This window comes from Capra hircus, chromosome 13 (assembly GCF_001704415.2).
Source record: "Capra hircus breed San Clemente chromosome 13, ASM170441v1, whole genome shotgun sequence".
Classification (NCBI taxonomy): Eukaryota; Metazoa; Chordata; class Mammalia; order Artiodactyla; family Bovidae; genus Capra; species Capra hircus.
Genome location: NC_030820.1, coordinates 50,864,420 through 50,880,766, shown reverse-complemented (window position 1 = coordinate 50,880,766; position 16,347 = coordinate 50,864,420). Strand labels below are relative to the sequence as shown.

At 57.1% G+C, this 16,347-nt stretch overlaps 1 protein-coding gene across 9 annotated transcripts; it reads right to left on the bottom strand.

Annotated features, from left to right (window-relative positions):
• ADAM33 (ADAM metallopeptidase domain 33) lies at positions 1,421–15,262 on the bottom strand. 9 transcript variants are annotated; one of them, XM_018057408.1, is made up of 22 exons: positions 15,096–15,262; positions 12,807–12,886; positions 10,485–10,561; positions 7,889–7,967; positions 7,625–7,701; positions 7,348–7,537; positions 7,040–7,105; positions 6,881–6,952; positions 6,555–6,721; positions 6,387–6,471; positions 6,157–6,299; positions 5,488–5,665; positions 5,286–5,375; positions 4,878–5,073; positions 4,614–4,722; positions 4,334–4,532; positions 4,162–4,239; positions 3,970–4,078; positions 3,731–3,878; positions 2,399–2,490; positions 2,142–2,216; positions 1,421–1,915 (listed from the first exon to the last, which is right to left on the bottom strand). In XM_018057408.1, the coding sequence occupies exons 1-21, from the start codon at positions 15,193–15,195 to the stop codon at positions 2,179–2,181; spliced, it is 2,373 nt and encodes a 790-aa protein (XP_017912897.1). In that variant the 5' UTR covers positions 15,196–15,262; the 3' UTR covers positions 1,421–1,915; positions 2,142–2,178. The 9 variants fall into 9 exon arrangements, with proteins under 9 accessions (XP_017912897.1, XP_017912896.1, XP_017912894.1 ...); XM_018057407.1 differs by having other exon boundaries at positions 4,334–4,722; XM_018057405.1 differs by having other exon boundaries at positions 3,954–4,239; positions 4,334–4,722.

Genomic DNA, 16,347 nt, shown 5'->3' with positions numbered 1-16,347 from the left:
TCCTGTTCCTGCTCTCTTAGAACCCTCGCCAGCTATTTGTGAACAAACCTGGGCTAGCCTCCTGGAAAATGAGAGACACAAAGCCCACTCTCCCCAACCCCCTACCCAAAAGCCAGCCAACCCCAAAAGCAATGGCCAACAGTTGACTGCAAATGTATAAGTGAGGTGAGTTGAGACCGATCAAACCAGCAGCTGAGTTCAACCTAATTTGCCAACTCACAGAATTGGTTATTGTTTTAAGCTACTAAGTTTTGGGGTGGTTTTGTTATATAGCAATATCTAGCTGATAAAGAAGGTCACTAAGCAACTCTTGTATGCAGCAAGGGGAGACAGTAAATGGCTTCTGAGAGTGTCCAAGGGAGGCAGGAGAGGTGGAGACAAGGGATCATTCAAGCAAGGCAACACCATCGTATGCCCAGTATCTCTGGGTCCTGGCTGTCATCCGAGGTTCCAGACACCACCTTTTGTCACCCTCAGGGAGTCCCATGGTGTTGAATTTACAGACAGAGAAGACTCACAGAGGCCCAAGGGCAACATGGTTTTCTTCTGACTTCTTCGAAGTCCTCTCCAAAATGGCTCTCTTTATTCCCTCTCATGAAATGAAGGAGGGGTTGATTAACATCCAAAATGAGGGGACTGCAGCAGCCCCGGGCTCCTCTAAAATCTCGCCAGAGGACTAGGAATGGGGTGGGGCAGAGGATGCATATGAGGGATAAGAGAGAATAGGACACAGAAAAGGACGTCCCAAGGATTTTGTTTGTTTTGCAGGGGTAAGATTCCAGGGAAGTGGCTTCAGTCTGAAATATAGGGCCCCTGGAGTCCAGGGTTCTGGTCTAGCAGTTGCTGGCCTCCTAAGAGCTAGGTCTGAATAAAGTATGAGTAACAGACTCCTTTTATACAGTTCTGTTCAGGTGACTGCATTGTACTTAACTGGACGGTGACTGCAACCATGCAATCAGAAAGATGATTGCTTCTTGGCAGGAAAGCTATGACAAACCTAGACGGTGTGTTGAAAAGCAGAGACATTACTCTGCTGACAAAGGTCTGTATAGTCAGTGCTATGATCTTCCCAATGGTCACATATGGTTGTGAGAGCTGGACCATAAAGAAGCTAGAATGCCAAAGAATTGATGCCTTTGAACTGTGGTGTTGGAGAAGACTCCTGAGAGACCCTTGGACTGCAAAGAGATCAAACCAGTCAATCTTAAGGGAGATCAATCCTGAATATTCACTGAAAGGACTGATGCTGAAGCTGAAGCTCCAGTATTTTGATCATCTGATGTGAACATCATTTGATCATCAGATGACTCACTGGAAAAGTCCCTGATGCTAGGAAAGATCAAGGGCAGGAGAAGAGGGCATCAGAGGATAAGATGACTGGACGGCATCACCAATGCAATGGACATGAACTTGGGGAAACTCCAGGAGGTGGTGAGGGACAGGGAGGCCAGGGGTGCTGCAGTCCATGGAGTCACAAAGAGTCAGAGGCGACTAGGGGACTGAGCAACAACAGCAGACTCCTGGGACAGAGAGGCCTCTCTGGGTGCCCAGCCTGACCCAGCACTCCCTAGTGACAGGAGGTCAGTGACTACATGGCCTTCACTCCTGGGTCGGATGGATTCTTGCTTACGCTAGAAGGTGTACTCTTAAGAGGATCCCACAGCCCTGAGGACTGGGGACAGCATCGTGTAAATTCTGATGAGGTTCCAGGGTCTTGGAGTAGGTCGTATGTCAGCAACTCAGGGAAGAAATTTCAAAGCTGCCTGAAGGTGCAAAAAGTCAGCTGAGTTGCTGGCTCTTCCCCCTGGGGGTCTGAGTTCCTTGGAGTGGCAGTTAGTAGCCACTTGTCCTTAAGTCTTCTCATGTCAGGAGTCACTTCACCAGAGACAGGATCTTGGCTTTTGGACTCTACCTGCTGAGAATGAGGTGGAGGTTCCCGGGAAGGGCTGGGACCCTCTCTCTTCCCTCAGGGAAAACCATAGAACTTCTTCCTCCCCTCCCGCAACCTGCCTCAGACAACAGCTTCTCCACAAGGTCTGTCTCATTTCCATAATGTACAAGTTCAAAACAGAGTCAGGGACTGTGAGATAAGGGGCTAGAGGAGGATAAATGAACTATGGGAGGGGGAGGGCCCCACCTACCTTAGGGGTACAAGCAGGACTATGAGGAACAGGCTTCTCAAGGTGGCTGTTGGGTTCTAGCAGAGTTCTCAAGGTCTGGGAAGCAACAGGTGGGGGAACAGTGCTGTGAACAAAGGTGGCAAGAGTCCCTGGTGCAGGGTGGGGCACAGGGCTCAAGGTGACTGGGTGCTAGGTGGAGAGGAGGGGCCCGGCTGGAAAGAGAAGACAAGAGCCCATCCCTTCCCTTCCCTCCCCATCTCCTACTGTGCCTCACTCACCCAAGGGCTGGGGCTCCTGAGGGGCTGTCAGGCGCAACTCCATTGGGTGAATGCTGCCCAGAGGGTGGCCTCTGCATGGCCCATCTTTGGATCTGGGCAGTGGGTAAGAGACCAGGAGACTGAGACAGCGACCGTTAGCATGGCACCCTGGGGCTGCTTCCCTGTGGTAGAGGCTTGTACCCAGATCACTCTCCCCAGTTCGCTTCCTACTCCCTTCTGAGGGGAACCCTAGAGACTTATGCTTCCCGGGGCCTTAGACACTTTCTCTCTCCAACCCTGACATTTTCCCCAAACTCTGGCACACCCGAACATCTTCCAGATGTTGATGTCACACGGGTCCCAAAGAGGGATGGGACTTCCTCTCCCAGTGGTACCCATGTCTGTGCTCCTTGCTATCGGGTAACCCTGCTGCCTTTGATGACTCTGAGTTATGCTCAGCTGCTCACACCTCATCTTCCAGGGCCTTACCACTTCCTTTGATATCTCTTTGAAACAACAATCTCAATACTTTACCAGGTGATGACATGTAGTCGCTGCCTCCTGTAAGCTCCCAGTGACGACACACCAAGCTCTGACCACCTTGATCCTCTGCTCGCAGACCCACAATCAACTCTCATTGTGTCAAGGCCCTTTCAGTTGTGCCCTGCTCCTATTTGGGATGCCCTGTATTCCCATCTCCAGTCCAAACCATGCCTTCTCCCTCATTTTGCGCAGAATGTCCCCAAGGCCAGACCGTGTCAGAGGTGGTCAAAGGGGGCCTGCCTTGCCCAGCACCCAGTGAGGAGGCCGCCCTAGACTGACAATACTTGGTATCACGTGGCCCTCATCCCAGGTCATGGAGCTCTGGTTAGGGGCAGGCCCTTGGCACAAGGCAGCCAGCACCACAGCTGCCCAGTGACAAGGAAAGGAAAGGTGTGTTGGCCCCAGCATTTGGGAACTTGAAGGGGGTAACAGCAGAGATTTTGGCAGAGGAAATGTCAGAGGGCTGAAAGTTCATGAGAGAGAAACTGGAGGGGCCTTGAAGAGCACAGTAGAACAAGAGTTGCACCATAAGCTGGTGAAAAACAGGGTAAAGCCAAGGATAAAGCAGTCTCTTGATGGGAGAAACAGGAGACGTGGAAAAGGGGTACTGAACCACAGTAATGGGGGCTGTGGGGGCCCTGCATGGACCTACACCTCTGGCTTCACTGGAAGACCACTGGGGCCTTCTGCTCAAGGCTTCTTTCCATTGCTTCTGCCTGCCTCTCTGCACCTGAGGAGAACAGACCCCACCCCAGCTATGCCAGGTCCAGCAGAGCTCTGAGGAGCAGAACCTTAGACTTCAGTGCCTACCCACTGCACATGAGGTCCCTCCTGGAGCCCCAGAAGCATCGCTGGAGACAGAGTCCCGGACGCCGGCAGCAGCACCAGGCCAGGCCAGCCCCAGGGAGCAGAGGCATCACAGAGCTAAGGATCACCGCCAGTGTGAAGGCATCCCGGTCTGCGGAGGACAGGCTACGTCTGAGTCCTGAGTGCACCACATGGCTCCTCCCTGCCTGCCCTCTACCCCCCTCACCCCGCCGTGGGCACACTTTGAGGCTGCACAGGACCGCTGTCCACACTGCCACCCAACCCTGGCTTGTCACAGGAAGGCGGAGCCCAGCCTGGAGCACAATGGCAGTTATGGTTGCTATTGCAAACCTGAATTGGAAAAGAGAAAAAGAGGGTCCCATGAGACTGGGGACTCCCAGGGTCAACCCCCACACACCTTTCAGGCCACTCACCCCGTGGCCATGGCAGGCCATCAGGCAGAGCTCCAGCTCTCGGAAAGTAGTGTTCTGGCAGCGCCTTTCCTGGCACACCTATGGGCAGTGTGGGCACTGGGCAGTGAGGGGGAGTGAGGCTCTGACCCATGGGAGTCAAGTGGCAGCGAGGGGTTGGGTGGGCAGGGCTCACCATTCTAGGTCCACACTGGGTGCCTGCCTCTACCAGGCCCAAGTCAGGCAGGTCCAGCTGGGCACCGGGCAGCACGGAAGCTCCCCTGCAAGTCACCTCGCGGCTGCCCAGGTGTACAGTGGAGTCCACCGGAACCGCGTGCGGCACCAGTGCGCTCTGTTCCCCGCCCTGGCACTGCAGTTTCCCACACCGCGCATCCCTAGGGAGAAGCGGAGGTAGGCAAACCGCGTAGTGTTTCTCCACACCCTCTTCCCCAGCTTCCCTTCCCTCCGCTCCCCACCTCTGCGCACAGGGCACGAAGTTGCCGTCCCCCTGCTGGCCGCAGTTCCCCTGGGCGTCTCCCGCCGAGTTCACGACCTGGAAGCAAGCCTCCGGGGCTGGGCGCGAGCCTGAGGAAGCAGGGGCGGGACTGGGGACAGCCCAGACTGGAGCCACGCCCCTTCTGCCTCAGTTTCCACCCCACCCCACCCCCCGCCCACCTCCCCTAGAGCACCAAGCAGCGCAGAACTGCGGATGGGGGCGGAGCGCGCACTCCCGGTCTCACCAGGCCCCCAGAGCTGCTGGCACTGCTGCTCCAGCGTGGGACACGCGCCGTCCCGACAGTAGCCGCGGCCTCTGGCGCAGGGCGAGCCGTCCAGTAGGTAAATGTCCGGCGGGCAATAAGGGGAGGCTCCGGTGCAGAATTCGGGGAGGTCACAGTCGCCCGCAGCCGGGCGGCATGGCGTGCCCGCCGGCTTCAGCTACGTAGGTGACCCGGGTGAAGGGAAGGTGGCGAGGCATAGAGAGACAAAGAACAGAGATACGGGAGAGCCCGGTGGGGAAGTTCAGGAGAACCCATGCACAGAGCAGAGCCAGCACCCACAAGGGAACCCAAGGGCGCCAATTAGCCAAGACCAACAGGCCGGCTCCCAAGTGCCCCCAACCCTCACCCCGCAGCCTCCCATACTCTCACCAGGCAGTGTGCGCAGCAGTCCCCGTGGGTGCACTGGGCTCCCGCACGCAGCGAGCAGTTGTGGCCAAGGCAGCAGGAGTCGGGGCACTCCTGGAGCCGGGAAGGCGAGGAGGGACCAGGTGAGGGTGCAGCGCTCAAACCTCCGGGGAGGGGGCGAGCGGGAACCAGTTTGGTCCCCCGGGGCTGGTCTTGCGGACCCCACCTGGCCCGCGCCGCAATCGCACTCCTCGCCCTTTTCTACAAAGCCGTTTCCGCAGCGCGCCTGCGGCACCAGGAGCCCGGAGTCCGGCGCGTTGGAGAGACAAGCGCCCCCTCCCTTTCGGAAGAAGGCGCGCAGCTGGCGGCGGCTGCAGGCGCTAAACACGCGAGGGAACGGGTGCCTACGGACGGGGGAGGGCGTCGGGCGTGCGGAGACCACCCCCGCCAACCCCTGCGTGTCTGCAGTCCCTCCCCCCCAGCACAGTGGCGCTTGGCTACGCAGCCGGTGGATGCGCAGACACCGCTTGCGCGACGGACAGCTCTCTAGAGGCAGAACCCAGAAAGGGTAAGTAACTACCGCAAAGTCACACAGCGAGCGCGAGGCAGGAGGGTGTGACGCCAAGAGCGAGCGGCCCAGGACCCAAGGTCAAATCCCGACCCAACGCCACTCTTCCCGGAGTTGGAGTCACCTCGAAAGGTTGTTCCGAAAATAATTTATCACATCATGGGAATCCACTTTGCCTGCTTTAGGGCGGGAACTGTTACCATCCTCCCGATTTCACGGAAGAAACAAGGATAACCATTTCTCCCACAGAAAGGCAGCAGAGGAAGGCCCAGGTCCCGCCCGGCAGCCCCGCCCCCGCCCCCCCGCACCGCGGCCTGGCGAGGATACCCGGTAGCCGCCGCCATCACGCAGCCGCCCTGCTCCACCGCCGCCTCCACGCAGCAGCCGTGGGGGTCGTGGCTGAGGCCCAGGCTGTGGCCTATCTCGTGGGCCATGGTGGCTGCAGCACCAATGGAGAACTCCGAGTGGTCCTGGGAGGGCATGGCTACGGTCACTGCGGGCTGCGAGGACCACTCCCCAGCACCTCTCCTCCCGCTTCAGTACCACGTGGTGCTCACTGTCGTCACGCCTCCAGAGCTCTCCGCGAGGCACATGCCCGCGACGGGTGCCAGGCCCACTGTGGCGCCCCGGAAAGCTTGGCCCCTGAGAACGGAGGGCGGCATGACCAGGCGGGCCGGGAGTCCGAGCCGCCAAGCGGGGACCGCGTGGAGGTAGGTGGCACCCACGTGAGCAGCTGAGCAGAGTCGTGTGGCTGCCGCGCCCACAGCCCCCGGCGCCACTGCAGGAAGGCCCACAGCGTGGCGTTCGCGTCTGGCGTGACGTGGCTCTGGTCCTGCTCGGTCCACACTTCCAGGCCGGTCAGCACCACCTTAATGTCCAAAGTCCTGAGAATCTGCGGACGCAGGGGAGCAGACTGAAGCGGAGGACCCCCTTGGTGCCTGGGCTTCTCCACGGGAGCACCTCTCTTTTCTCCCCTCCGTTCCCTCTCCCTATCTCCAAGTCTGCCCCCTCGCAGTCACCCCCAGAAGGGCTCTCTCCCTGCCGACCCAACCTGATCCACATAATTGGCGACCTCCAGAAGACGCTGTTTGGCGTGGTTCAAGTTCCGGTGCTGAGTCAAAAACTAGAGTGGGAGAGATACGGCGGCGGAGTGACGACAGGCTGAACTGACCCCAACCAGGCTCTCCAACCCCCCTGGGGCTCCTCTCACCAGGGTGTGGTCCCCCACTATGTACAGCTCCAGGTACCTTGGGCTTCGGAGGGACTCCCGCCTCTCCTGGGTAGGGGTGGCAATGGTGATCCTTAGTGGCAGGCTGCTGGGCTTGAACCCTGACCACCAACCCCAGACCTCAGAGAGCACAAAATTAACTCTAAAATATTTTGCTAGAATTTGTTCCTTCAGCTTGCAAATAAAAGTATCAGGACAGGAGGCCCTAAATTGGGGCTGCACTGTTCCTGTCTCTTCTGATTTTAAAGGGCTTTGGATACTGCATTCCCACCCCTGCCCATGCCCCTGACCCTGATCTGGGTGGCACACGAAAGGCTGGTCATGTCCCTTTTGTCCCCTGGGTCCCTGTGGCCACAGGTTCCTTTCCCGCTGAACAGCTGCTCCACCCTGAAGATCCTATGGGTCAAGAAGTCCTTGGAGTCCCCAGCTGGCCAGGGATGCACATAATAGCTGGCATTGCTGCTGAGTGTGATCAGGCCCCTAGGGTGCAAAGGGGTGCAGGGGAGGGCAGTCAGGGGACATCTTTCCCTAGCCCCAGGTCCAGCCTCCTCCCCCAGAACTCCTCACCTCATCCCAGAGCAGATGCTGAGGACCACCCAGGAGTCCGGGAAGCCCCTCACATGCCCATGGTAGTGGCAGTGATCCTGGAGAGCAAAAGACCCAGCCCCAAATCTCAGCCAGGGCGGAAGTGGAGGGGCAAGAAAGAAAGCATGGTGGGGGACTAGCTCCAGCTTCTTAGAACAGGAGAAGGGGGGAATGGTGGAGAGGCCCTCAGGGGTGTGTTCCCCAGCACTCCTCACCCTGTCCTCAGGGCCCTTGGAAGCATCTCACCTTGTGGTTGGGGAACAGCACTACCGGCTGCCCATCTGGGCTGTAGTGGGTTTCTGTGTATCCTGGGGCCAGCAGCCTGCTGGGAGGGGGTGTTGCAGAAATTACCTAATCCAGCCCTGCCTCACCCTCTGGTCTTCCTCTCTAAATGCTAATTGAGTAGCTCTTTGAGTGAGGCAAAGTAATGTAATGTCTTTTGATGCTTTTGAACTGTGGTGTTGGAAAAGACTCTTGAGAGTCCCAAGGGGATCCAACCAGTCCATCCTAAAGGAAATCAGTCCTGAATATTCATTGGAAGGACTGATGCTGAAGTTGAAACGCCAATACTTTGGCCACCTAATGTGAAGAACTGACTCATTTGAAAAGCCCCTGATGCTGGGAAAGATTGAAGGCGGGAGAAGAGGATGAGATGGTTGGATGGCATCACTGACTCCAATGGACATGAGTTTGAGTGAACTCCGGGAGTTGGTGATGGACAGGGAGGCCTGACGTGCTGCAGTCCATGGGGTTGCAAAGAGTCAGACACAATTGAGCAACTGAACTGAACTGAACTGATGAGTGAGGCACAGGGCTAGCACTTAAGAAGCAGCCAAGGTGTGTCTTATATGGGCTTCCCTCATAGCTCAGTTGGTAAAGAATCTGCCCATCATTCGGGAGACCTGGGTTTGATCCCTGGGTTGGGGAAATCTCCTGGAGAAGGGAAAGGCTACCCACTCCAGTATTCTGGCCTCAAGAATTCCATGGACTGTATAGGCCATGAGGTCCCGAAGAGTCAGACATGGCTGAGCAACTTTCCCTTTCAAGGTGTCTCTTAAAGAAAGGACAGGAGTGATTGTGCATTGCTTAGCTCTGAAGAATCTTGGGCAAGAGGGAGCAAGGTGAAGGTCAGGAAGGAGTCTTGGTAAGGGCTTAGATGTGGAAATGGGAGTGTGGGGAGCACCAGGAAGGAGCAGGAACAGGGGAAAGTTTGTGGTTTTCGTGGGACCTGTGGCAGGCAGCTGGATCCACAGGTCAGGGGTATTAGACTGGGCAGGAGGAGAGGAGTCAGGAAACCCTGCCGAGAAGGCGGACCTTGGAGACAAGGAAGTGTGAACTCCTTGGCCCTGGCTGCTGCCTCCCCTTGTTGGATATCTGGACAAACCTTTAGCCCAGAAGTTCCCACCATTTTGGGCACCAGGGACCAGTTTCATGGAGGACAATTCTTCCATGGACCGGGGTGAGGTGGGGTTGGTAGGGGTGGGATGGGGTAGGGATGATTCAAGCACATTATATTTATGATGCACTTTATTTCTATTATTACATCAGCGCCACCTCAGATCATCAGGCATTAGATCCTAGAGGTTGGAGACCCTTGCTCTGGGGCACCTCCTCCCACTCAAAGTTCCTTCAAATCTCCTCAGGCCCCCAGATGCTACATATCTCCCCAGCTGTCTTTCACTGAGGCTCACCCCCTACTTCCAGAGGATACAGAAATCACACCTGCAGATCCCGCCCATGTGAGCAGGGATCCTCCTCCTCTCCTTCTCCAGACCCCACTCAAGTAATGATTTCATCTTCAGGCTTCACCTCACCAGCATCCTTCCCACCAAGATAGATCAACATTCAGTCAATTTCTCTTTGAAGAAAATCCTTCATCCCTCTCCACCTTGACCTCTTTACCCCAAAACTGCCCCCAAAAACTTGTGATACCTGCGTCTCCACTCTCCAGTCCTTCCCCCTCCTCCAGCTTTGCTCCCCCACTCCACCCACACACTCAAACCTAGGGAGGAGGTGATGTGATCACCTCTTTTAACACATGGGGATATTGAACCGCAGAGAAACTGTAGTTAGGCATGGTGGAACCTAAGTTTGTTCTCAGTGCATGGGGGAGAATAAAAAAATGTGTATGTAGGATGCTCAGAACAGTGCCTGTGATGAAACAAGCAATTGAAAATGAGAGACGTCGGTAATACAATCTAGATGGTTTCAAGGACCCACTCTCCATCCTAGACACTCACCTCACCCAGCCCAGCTCTGCTTGTTCATTCACAGCTCAAAATCTTTGGCTTTGCACTATCCTGGACACTCAGCACCAAAATGGCCTTCTGTAATCTGGCCCTACTAGGACTCCCCAAATTTGTTTCTCTTTGCTCCCTTCTCTATAGAAGGAGACTCCCCAGGCAAGCCAGACAAACTGCTACCCCCTGAATGTGCCTTGACCTTTGTAGTCACTGTACTTTTGTGCCTGGCATTCCCGCTTTCTGGACCACCTGCCCATTCTTGGAGTCCATCTTGGATTCTCTTTTGACTCACCACACCCTGAGAGCACCCAGAAGGTGATGCTCACTCATTTGTGGCAGGAAGTTGACAAGATGTGCCTGGGGCTGGGATGAGAGATATGCCCTACAGTGAATCCAGCCTCAATAACCCATTTCAGTCTCGAGGGAGCCAGTCGAGACTAACATTGACTCTCCCTGTAACCTGCACCTCCTCCTCTGGGGCTGTCACCCCATCCAGCCTCCCTCTGGGGTTCCCATCCATCCCTGCCCCCAGCAGTGATCCTTCCCCAGAGAAAGGGGCTGTTCTTGGCTCCCAGCTCTTTCCCCAGCCTGATACTCACTGATTCTTCTCCAGCTCTAGCAGGAGCTCCTGACCTTCAGCCTCCAAGGCCACCAGCCTCACTTCTAGCTTTGGGACCTGGGCAAGAAGGAGTATAGGGCTGAGAGGGTGGGCATCCAGGCCCTCTGCCTGCCAGGGAGCAGGAGGAATATAGAGGTAGCTGACAAGGGAGTTCACGGGGAGAGCACCGAGGCACAGGGCAGAAGACCTCCACTTGCCATGGTGGGTGCGGATGGGTATGGGCTGCGAACATGCAAAGATGTCCTCAAACTCAGAATGTCTGTTCTAACAGCAGCCATTTGACAGAGCCTTCTAGGTTCACTCCGCATCCTCCCTGGAGAGATGAAGGGTCTTGGAAAGATGCCATTCCTTGCCTGAGGGCCCTGGGCTCTTCTGGCCTGCCTTCCTTTTTCATGCCCAGAAGGCTCCCTCTACACAGAGAGTACAGTGCGGTCCTGAAGACGTTGATGCTGGAGAGTGGGGTAGCCACGGCCTGGGCCTCCTCACAACCTCCCCTTTCACTCCCTGTAGGATTCAGACTTAGCACCTCTGCCTCCAAAGCTGACAAACTCCTCCCCCTGCCACCAAATTTTCCTACGCCCCTAGCAGGCTCACCTCACACCTGCATCCTTGAGCCTGGAACATAAACCCTGACCCACAACCCAGGCCAAGAGAAAAACACTGGATTTCTTCTCGGCTAGATGTCAGGAGTGTGAGCCTGGGGCCAGCCTGCCCACCTCTCCTTCCCCCTACCTTCTTTGCTGCTTCCACCCTGCAGGAGTACTCCATCTGCCCCACTTTGTCCACTCAGCCTGGCTGGGGGCCCAGAGTTGGAGCAAGCTGGGAGCCTCCTGAAGAGAGGCTATGTCTTTGAAATGCTGGCCCTTCCCTTTTATCCCACAATGCACTGTCCTGGGCCTCAGGCCAAGAGGCTCAGAGTCTTGTTGGGAGGGCTCTTCCTCTGCAGGTGGGGAGCAGATAGTCCCTTCCCCCAGCCTAAAGCCCCCCACCCCCACCCCTGTGCCCCCAGCATGAGCTCATGTGGCCGGAATGCCACTTCTTGTATTGGAGAAAGGAGGCAGTCCAGCTGGAAAGCGTCCCCTTGCCCCACTCCCATCCCTCTTTCTGTTCTCCTCATTTCTCCCCCTCCAGTGGCCCTACCCCTCACCACGTACTCCATCTCCAACCTGAAATGTAGGTGTTCCCTGCCTCAAGGACACAACTCCCTGCCACGCTGTCTGCTGTCCTCATCTTGGCTGGCTTCCCAGGGACAGAGACAGTGGGGAAAGCAAAGCCCTTCTGGCATTCTCCTCCTGTTCGGTCACAACCCAGGCCAGGCCCAGAAGGAGGTCTACAGTCAGGCTGGCCCCAGCATGTGAGGAACAGTCTCAAATCTCAGGCCAGCACCATACTGACCACTTGAATTGAGGCTCTGGGGGTCTGGGGGACCCAGGGAGGGCCCTAGATTGAGAGGTGCTGGGCCTGGGGGCACCCTGGCCTTCACGGCAGCGCTCTTCTGCCTTCTTCCTTGCAGGTTTGGACAGTGGGTTGTCCTCTCTTTCCTGATAATTCAGGATGAATAGGCCTTTCAAGGCGTGGGAGACATTGGCCAATGGTTTGAAGTTTTTCAGACCTTAGCAGGTCTCAGGCTTATGGATTAAAGACCTGCGTGACCTTGAGCAGTTTCTCCAAGTTTTCTGGGCTTCAGTCTGCCCCTCTGTGAAATGGGCATACAAAGGATGTTGGGCTCTGTGCAGCACAGCTGTGCGACACATACAGATGGGGACAAGGTTATTCTGGAAGTGTGTGATGGATGACTGTTGGGAGACTGAGGTAGAGCATCCACAAGAAACAAAACAGGGTGGATTTGCATCTAAGGGCAGAAGTAGATCTTGCATGAGTCAGTGAGGTTGAAGTTGCAGGTCCCTAAACGACAGGGTCTTGGTGAGGACAGCAATGCATCCAGTGTCACTTTGCAAAAGGAAGATATTTTGTTGTTTTCTTAAAAATGTCCCTGAAAAACTTTAGGCCCCACAAACTCTGGCTCCACCTCTGCCTGATGGGGTGGAGGTGGCCTGAATAATACTGGAAAGAAAGGGTTAGGGAGGAGGTGGGGGAGAGGAAACGGGAAAATGACTTCCATGTGTGAAACCTCTCTCCATCTAGATGTCTCCCACCCCCACCTGCCAAACCTTTGGGGAGGGGCCTAAAGGACTGGGGAATCTAGGGACCCTAGCAAAACTGCCATGCTGAAATCTGGGGAGGAGCAAAGGGGCCGAGAGACTCTGGGCCTCTACATGGAAAGGGATGGTCTGGCACTGACCGGCTCCTCCAGGGTGACCATGCGCTGGGGTCGTCCATCTAGGCTCCAATGCAGAACGACTGGCTTTCCAAGGGTGTTTCCTGGGGTGAGGACAGAGCACAGAGTAAGAGGGAGAGAGGGAAGTTGGAGACAACACAGGGGTAGAGTCAGAGGATGTCAGCAGGCAGGAATAGGACACTTCATCTTCAATACTCAAAGGTTTAGCCTGGAGAAGGGGGACTACCCTTGGGGCATCCTTGGAACCCAGGAGCTGCCAGGGAGGCAGAAGAGAGAGGAGTCTGAGAAGAACAACTCAGCTGGGTACTCGGGAGCTCTAATGACCTTGGGAGGGGAAAACGGGGATCAGAGATCACCAGGAAGAGACCAAGGCCCCCAAAACAGAGGGTAAAGGAAATGGGAGGCAGCTTTGGGTATTTTTAGATGGGGCAGCAAATGCTTTTAGGGTGAGAGATCTGTGAAAAAGGACGCCTGTTCCTCTGGCACCATCTGAGAAAAACAACAACCAGATGTTGCCCAGAGCTTCCCCTGGGGTTTTGTGCTAGGGGCAGGGCTTCCAGGGACCCTGGCCCAGAAGCCCCCCTTTGTGGAGGCGGGGGGGGGTGGGATGGGGGTTGTTTTGGAGTCAGAGCCTGAGTGCTCCCAGGCTGGGAATGCTTAAAGGGGCTCCAGGAGCCAAGCATTACTCAGAGGGCGCCTGGAATGCTCCCCTGGAATGCTCCCAGTCCCCCCTAGTGGGCCCCAGAAACTCTCACCACACCCACACCCGCCCTGAAGGAATTAGACCTTAGGCTGCCCAGAACTTGCAGGCAACCTTCCCGCCTCTCTGGCACTCAGTCCCTGGGGAAGCCTAGCTCCCAGAACTGACCACTCCCCACCCCCCACCCCCGAGCCCTGCCCCCAGTGCTGACCAGGCTGAGATGGCTGCCTGTGGAAGTGGCTCAGCTCCTGCCAGGCCACCTCAACTCCTTTCTCCTTCTCCATCTCCTCCTCTAGACCCCATCATCAAAGACCTGGGATAGCAGCAGCTCCAGGAATTCTCCTTCTGCCAGGTCCTCCTTGAGAGGATCAGCAGTTGCCATTAAGGAGATGGGGGTCTGGGTTGGGAGGTTCAGGGCCTTGGAATGGAGGCTGAAGGGCTGGTGCAGGGAGGGGTCTGAGTGCATGTATGGGAGCCATGGTGGGGGTCTCAGGCCAGAGAGGATTTAACTAGATCCAACTGGCCCTGGGCTTCCCAAGGTGGAGAGGGAAAGCTGTGCACGTGTGAGTGTGGGTTGGGGGTTCTCTCCTGGCCCTGCGCACACACACTGGCCATTGGTACCTTGATGGGGGCAAGGAGGCAGAGATGGAACTGTGGTGACTAGGTAGATGGGAGTGGAAACGGAGGAGTCAGTGTGGTGTTGGGGAGCACAGAGCCCCTCTTCATTCCTCCCAGGGGTTCCTTCATCATCCCCAGACCTCAGGCTGAAGAAGGAGCGCTGGAATGCCTGTGGACCATTCCTGAAGGCCTGAGGGCTGTTGTCCCTCCCCACACACATGCCAGAACACAGCAGGATCCTAGCACTGTGCCTCTCACTGTGACACCCTGCACAGTGCTCTGGAACCCACTGCCACCAGGCTGCCCTGCCCTTCCTGCCCCCCTGGTCAGGCACCTGATGCACAGGAGAGATTTTTGTAAACCCCATCTCGCACAGAGTTTGGAGGGGCCATTCTGAGAAGAGACAGAGCTAGAGACTTCCCTCAGGGCCCTGCTATCAGGCACCTTCTGTCTGAAGCAGTTGCTGTCTAACCAAACAAGGCAACAGTATAAACATACACACTGCCCCAGAGCCCAGGGATGAAGCAGCGAACATGGGATGATGCAGGAGGGTGGAGGCCACAGCTCGTCCCTTAGCGTGAGGCCGCAGCAGGGACTCCAGGGCACCAGTGGTCTGGGGCTTCCTGGAGGACCAAGGCCCGCTGAACCCTAGGAAATGGAGGTCCAGGGACCTTCACACTGGCAGATGGGCAAGAGCAGAGAATCCAGAGGGGCTTGGGGGTGCTGAGCGGCTACTCAGAGGAGAAAGGGCCCTGCCACTCTGCCTAACTATTGGCACAGGGCATCTGGGAAGAGTGTGGAAGATTGGGCGAGAGGTCTGCCCAACTGCAGGTGAAAGTCCCTGGGCAATTCCTGCGGAGACTTTCCCAAACCCTCCCCAGGGCCTGTCCTCCTGGCCCGCGGGATTCCCGGGGATTTCTGAATCTCCATCCCAACAGTGCCTCGCCTGACCCTGTTGGGGAGCTCCCACTCACCTTGAAACTCCTTCGTCCCCCACACGGGCCACCGTAGTCCCAATAGCAGCAGCAGCCCCCACGTGGGCGACCCTCGAGCTCTCCGAGACCCCGGACGCATAGCTCTGAGCGCCCAGCGTCGTCGCTGCGGCTCGCGGCTCCCGGCTCCCGGCTCCACCCCCGCTGGATCGCCGCCGACCCACGCCCTATACAGCCGGCCCTCTGGCTCGCACCCCCTCCTCGCGGGACCCTGCGCGGAGCCCCGCCTGCCCCTGCCACCATCGCCGCCCATCCGTCCTGACCCCAGGCCGGCGGCGTGTGCCCTCGGGGAGCCGGATCCATCTTCCTAGAGCTTGGAGGGGCGGGGGCGGGAATCTGTGCAGGCCCCCCGCCTTGGGAGACCCTCCCGAGCCGACCCGCAGCTTAAGTTTCAGAGGGGCCCCTGCTCATGGGGATGGGAAGTGAGATGGGGCAGGGGCCCCCAAGAAGGGGTTCTGGGGACCCGAGCAGGGAAGTAGGGACAGTGCTAGGGGCCACCTGTGGCTGCTCGTGTCTGCTCGAGAAGCGCCCTCCTCCGCAGTCTCTCGGGGCGGACCTTAGTCCTCACCTTGCCACCAGTCCTGCCCAGAGTTGCCCAGGTGAGAGACTGGCGGCCCCTAAGAGAAGGGAGGCCGGGGTAGCCGCGACGGCCAGGTGCGGCCATGGCCCCAAGCTAACCTCTGTGCCACAGGGCCCCCAGCCCCTGCCGGCCGAGGCGCGCGGGGGGAGGCTGGACTCGTGGAGGCCCCGGGCCTGGGGTTCCCTGGCCGCACAGGCAAGGCAGCAGGGCGGGCGGGCGGAAAGTGGGGCCGCCCTGTGGCCCTGGTGGCGGCAGATGGGGGTGGGGAGGTGGGCAGGGCGCGAAGAATGGCGCACAGCCATAGACCCCCACACGTGGGGGATCCTTTGGGCCTCGCTGACATTTGTTTCTTGTTTAAAAAAGTTTGTTTAGTTAAAGTTAGTTAAGTCACTCAGTCGTGGACTGTAGCCCACCAGGCTCCTCCATCCATGGGATTCTCCAGGCAAGAATACTGGAGTGGGTTGCCATTTCCTTCTCCAGGGGTTCTTCCTGACCCAGGGTTTGATCCAGGTCTCCTGCATTGTAGGCAAGCACTTTAACCTCTGAGCCACCAGGGAAGCCCAAGTTTGTTTACTGAGTAATAAATTTGGATAGGGAGTAGCATGTGTTCTGACAGCGAGGAATGTTAATTCTAAGCAAATGTATTGTTTTTGA

Excerpts from the sequence above, each read along its gene's own strand:
- ADAM33 (XM_018057401.1), bottom strand. The coding sequence starts at position 15,195 with ATGCGTCCGGGGTCTCGGAGAGCTCGAGGGTCGCCCACGTGGGGGCTG. Across the intron at positions 10,562-12,806 it reads TGGTCACCCTGGAGGAGCCG|GTCCCAAAGCTAGAAGTGAG; the intron begins GTCAGTGCCAGA and ends CTTCTTGCCCAG. Across the intron at positions 7,538-7,624 it reads AGCATCTGCTCTGGGATGAG|GGGCCTGATCACACTCAGCA; the intron begins GTGAGGAGTTCT and ends TTTGCACCCTAG.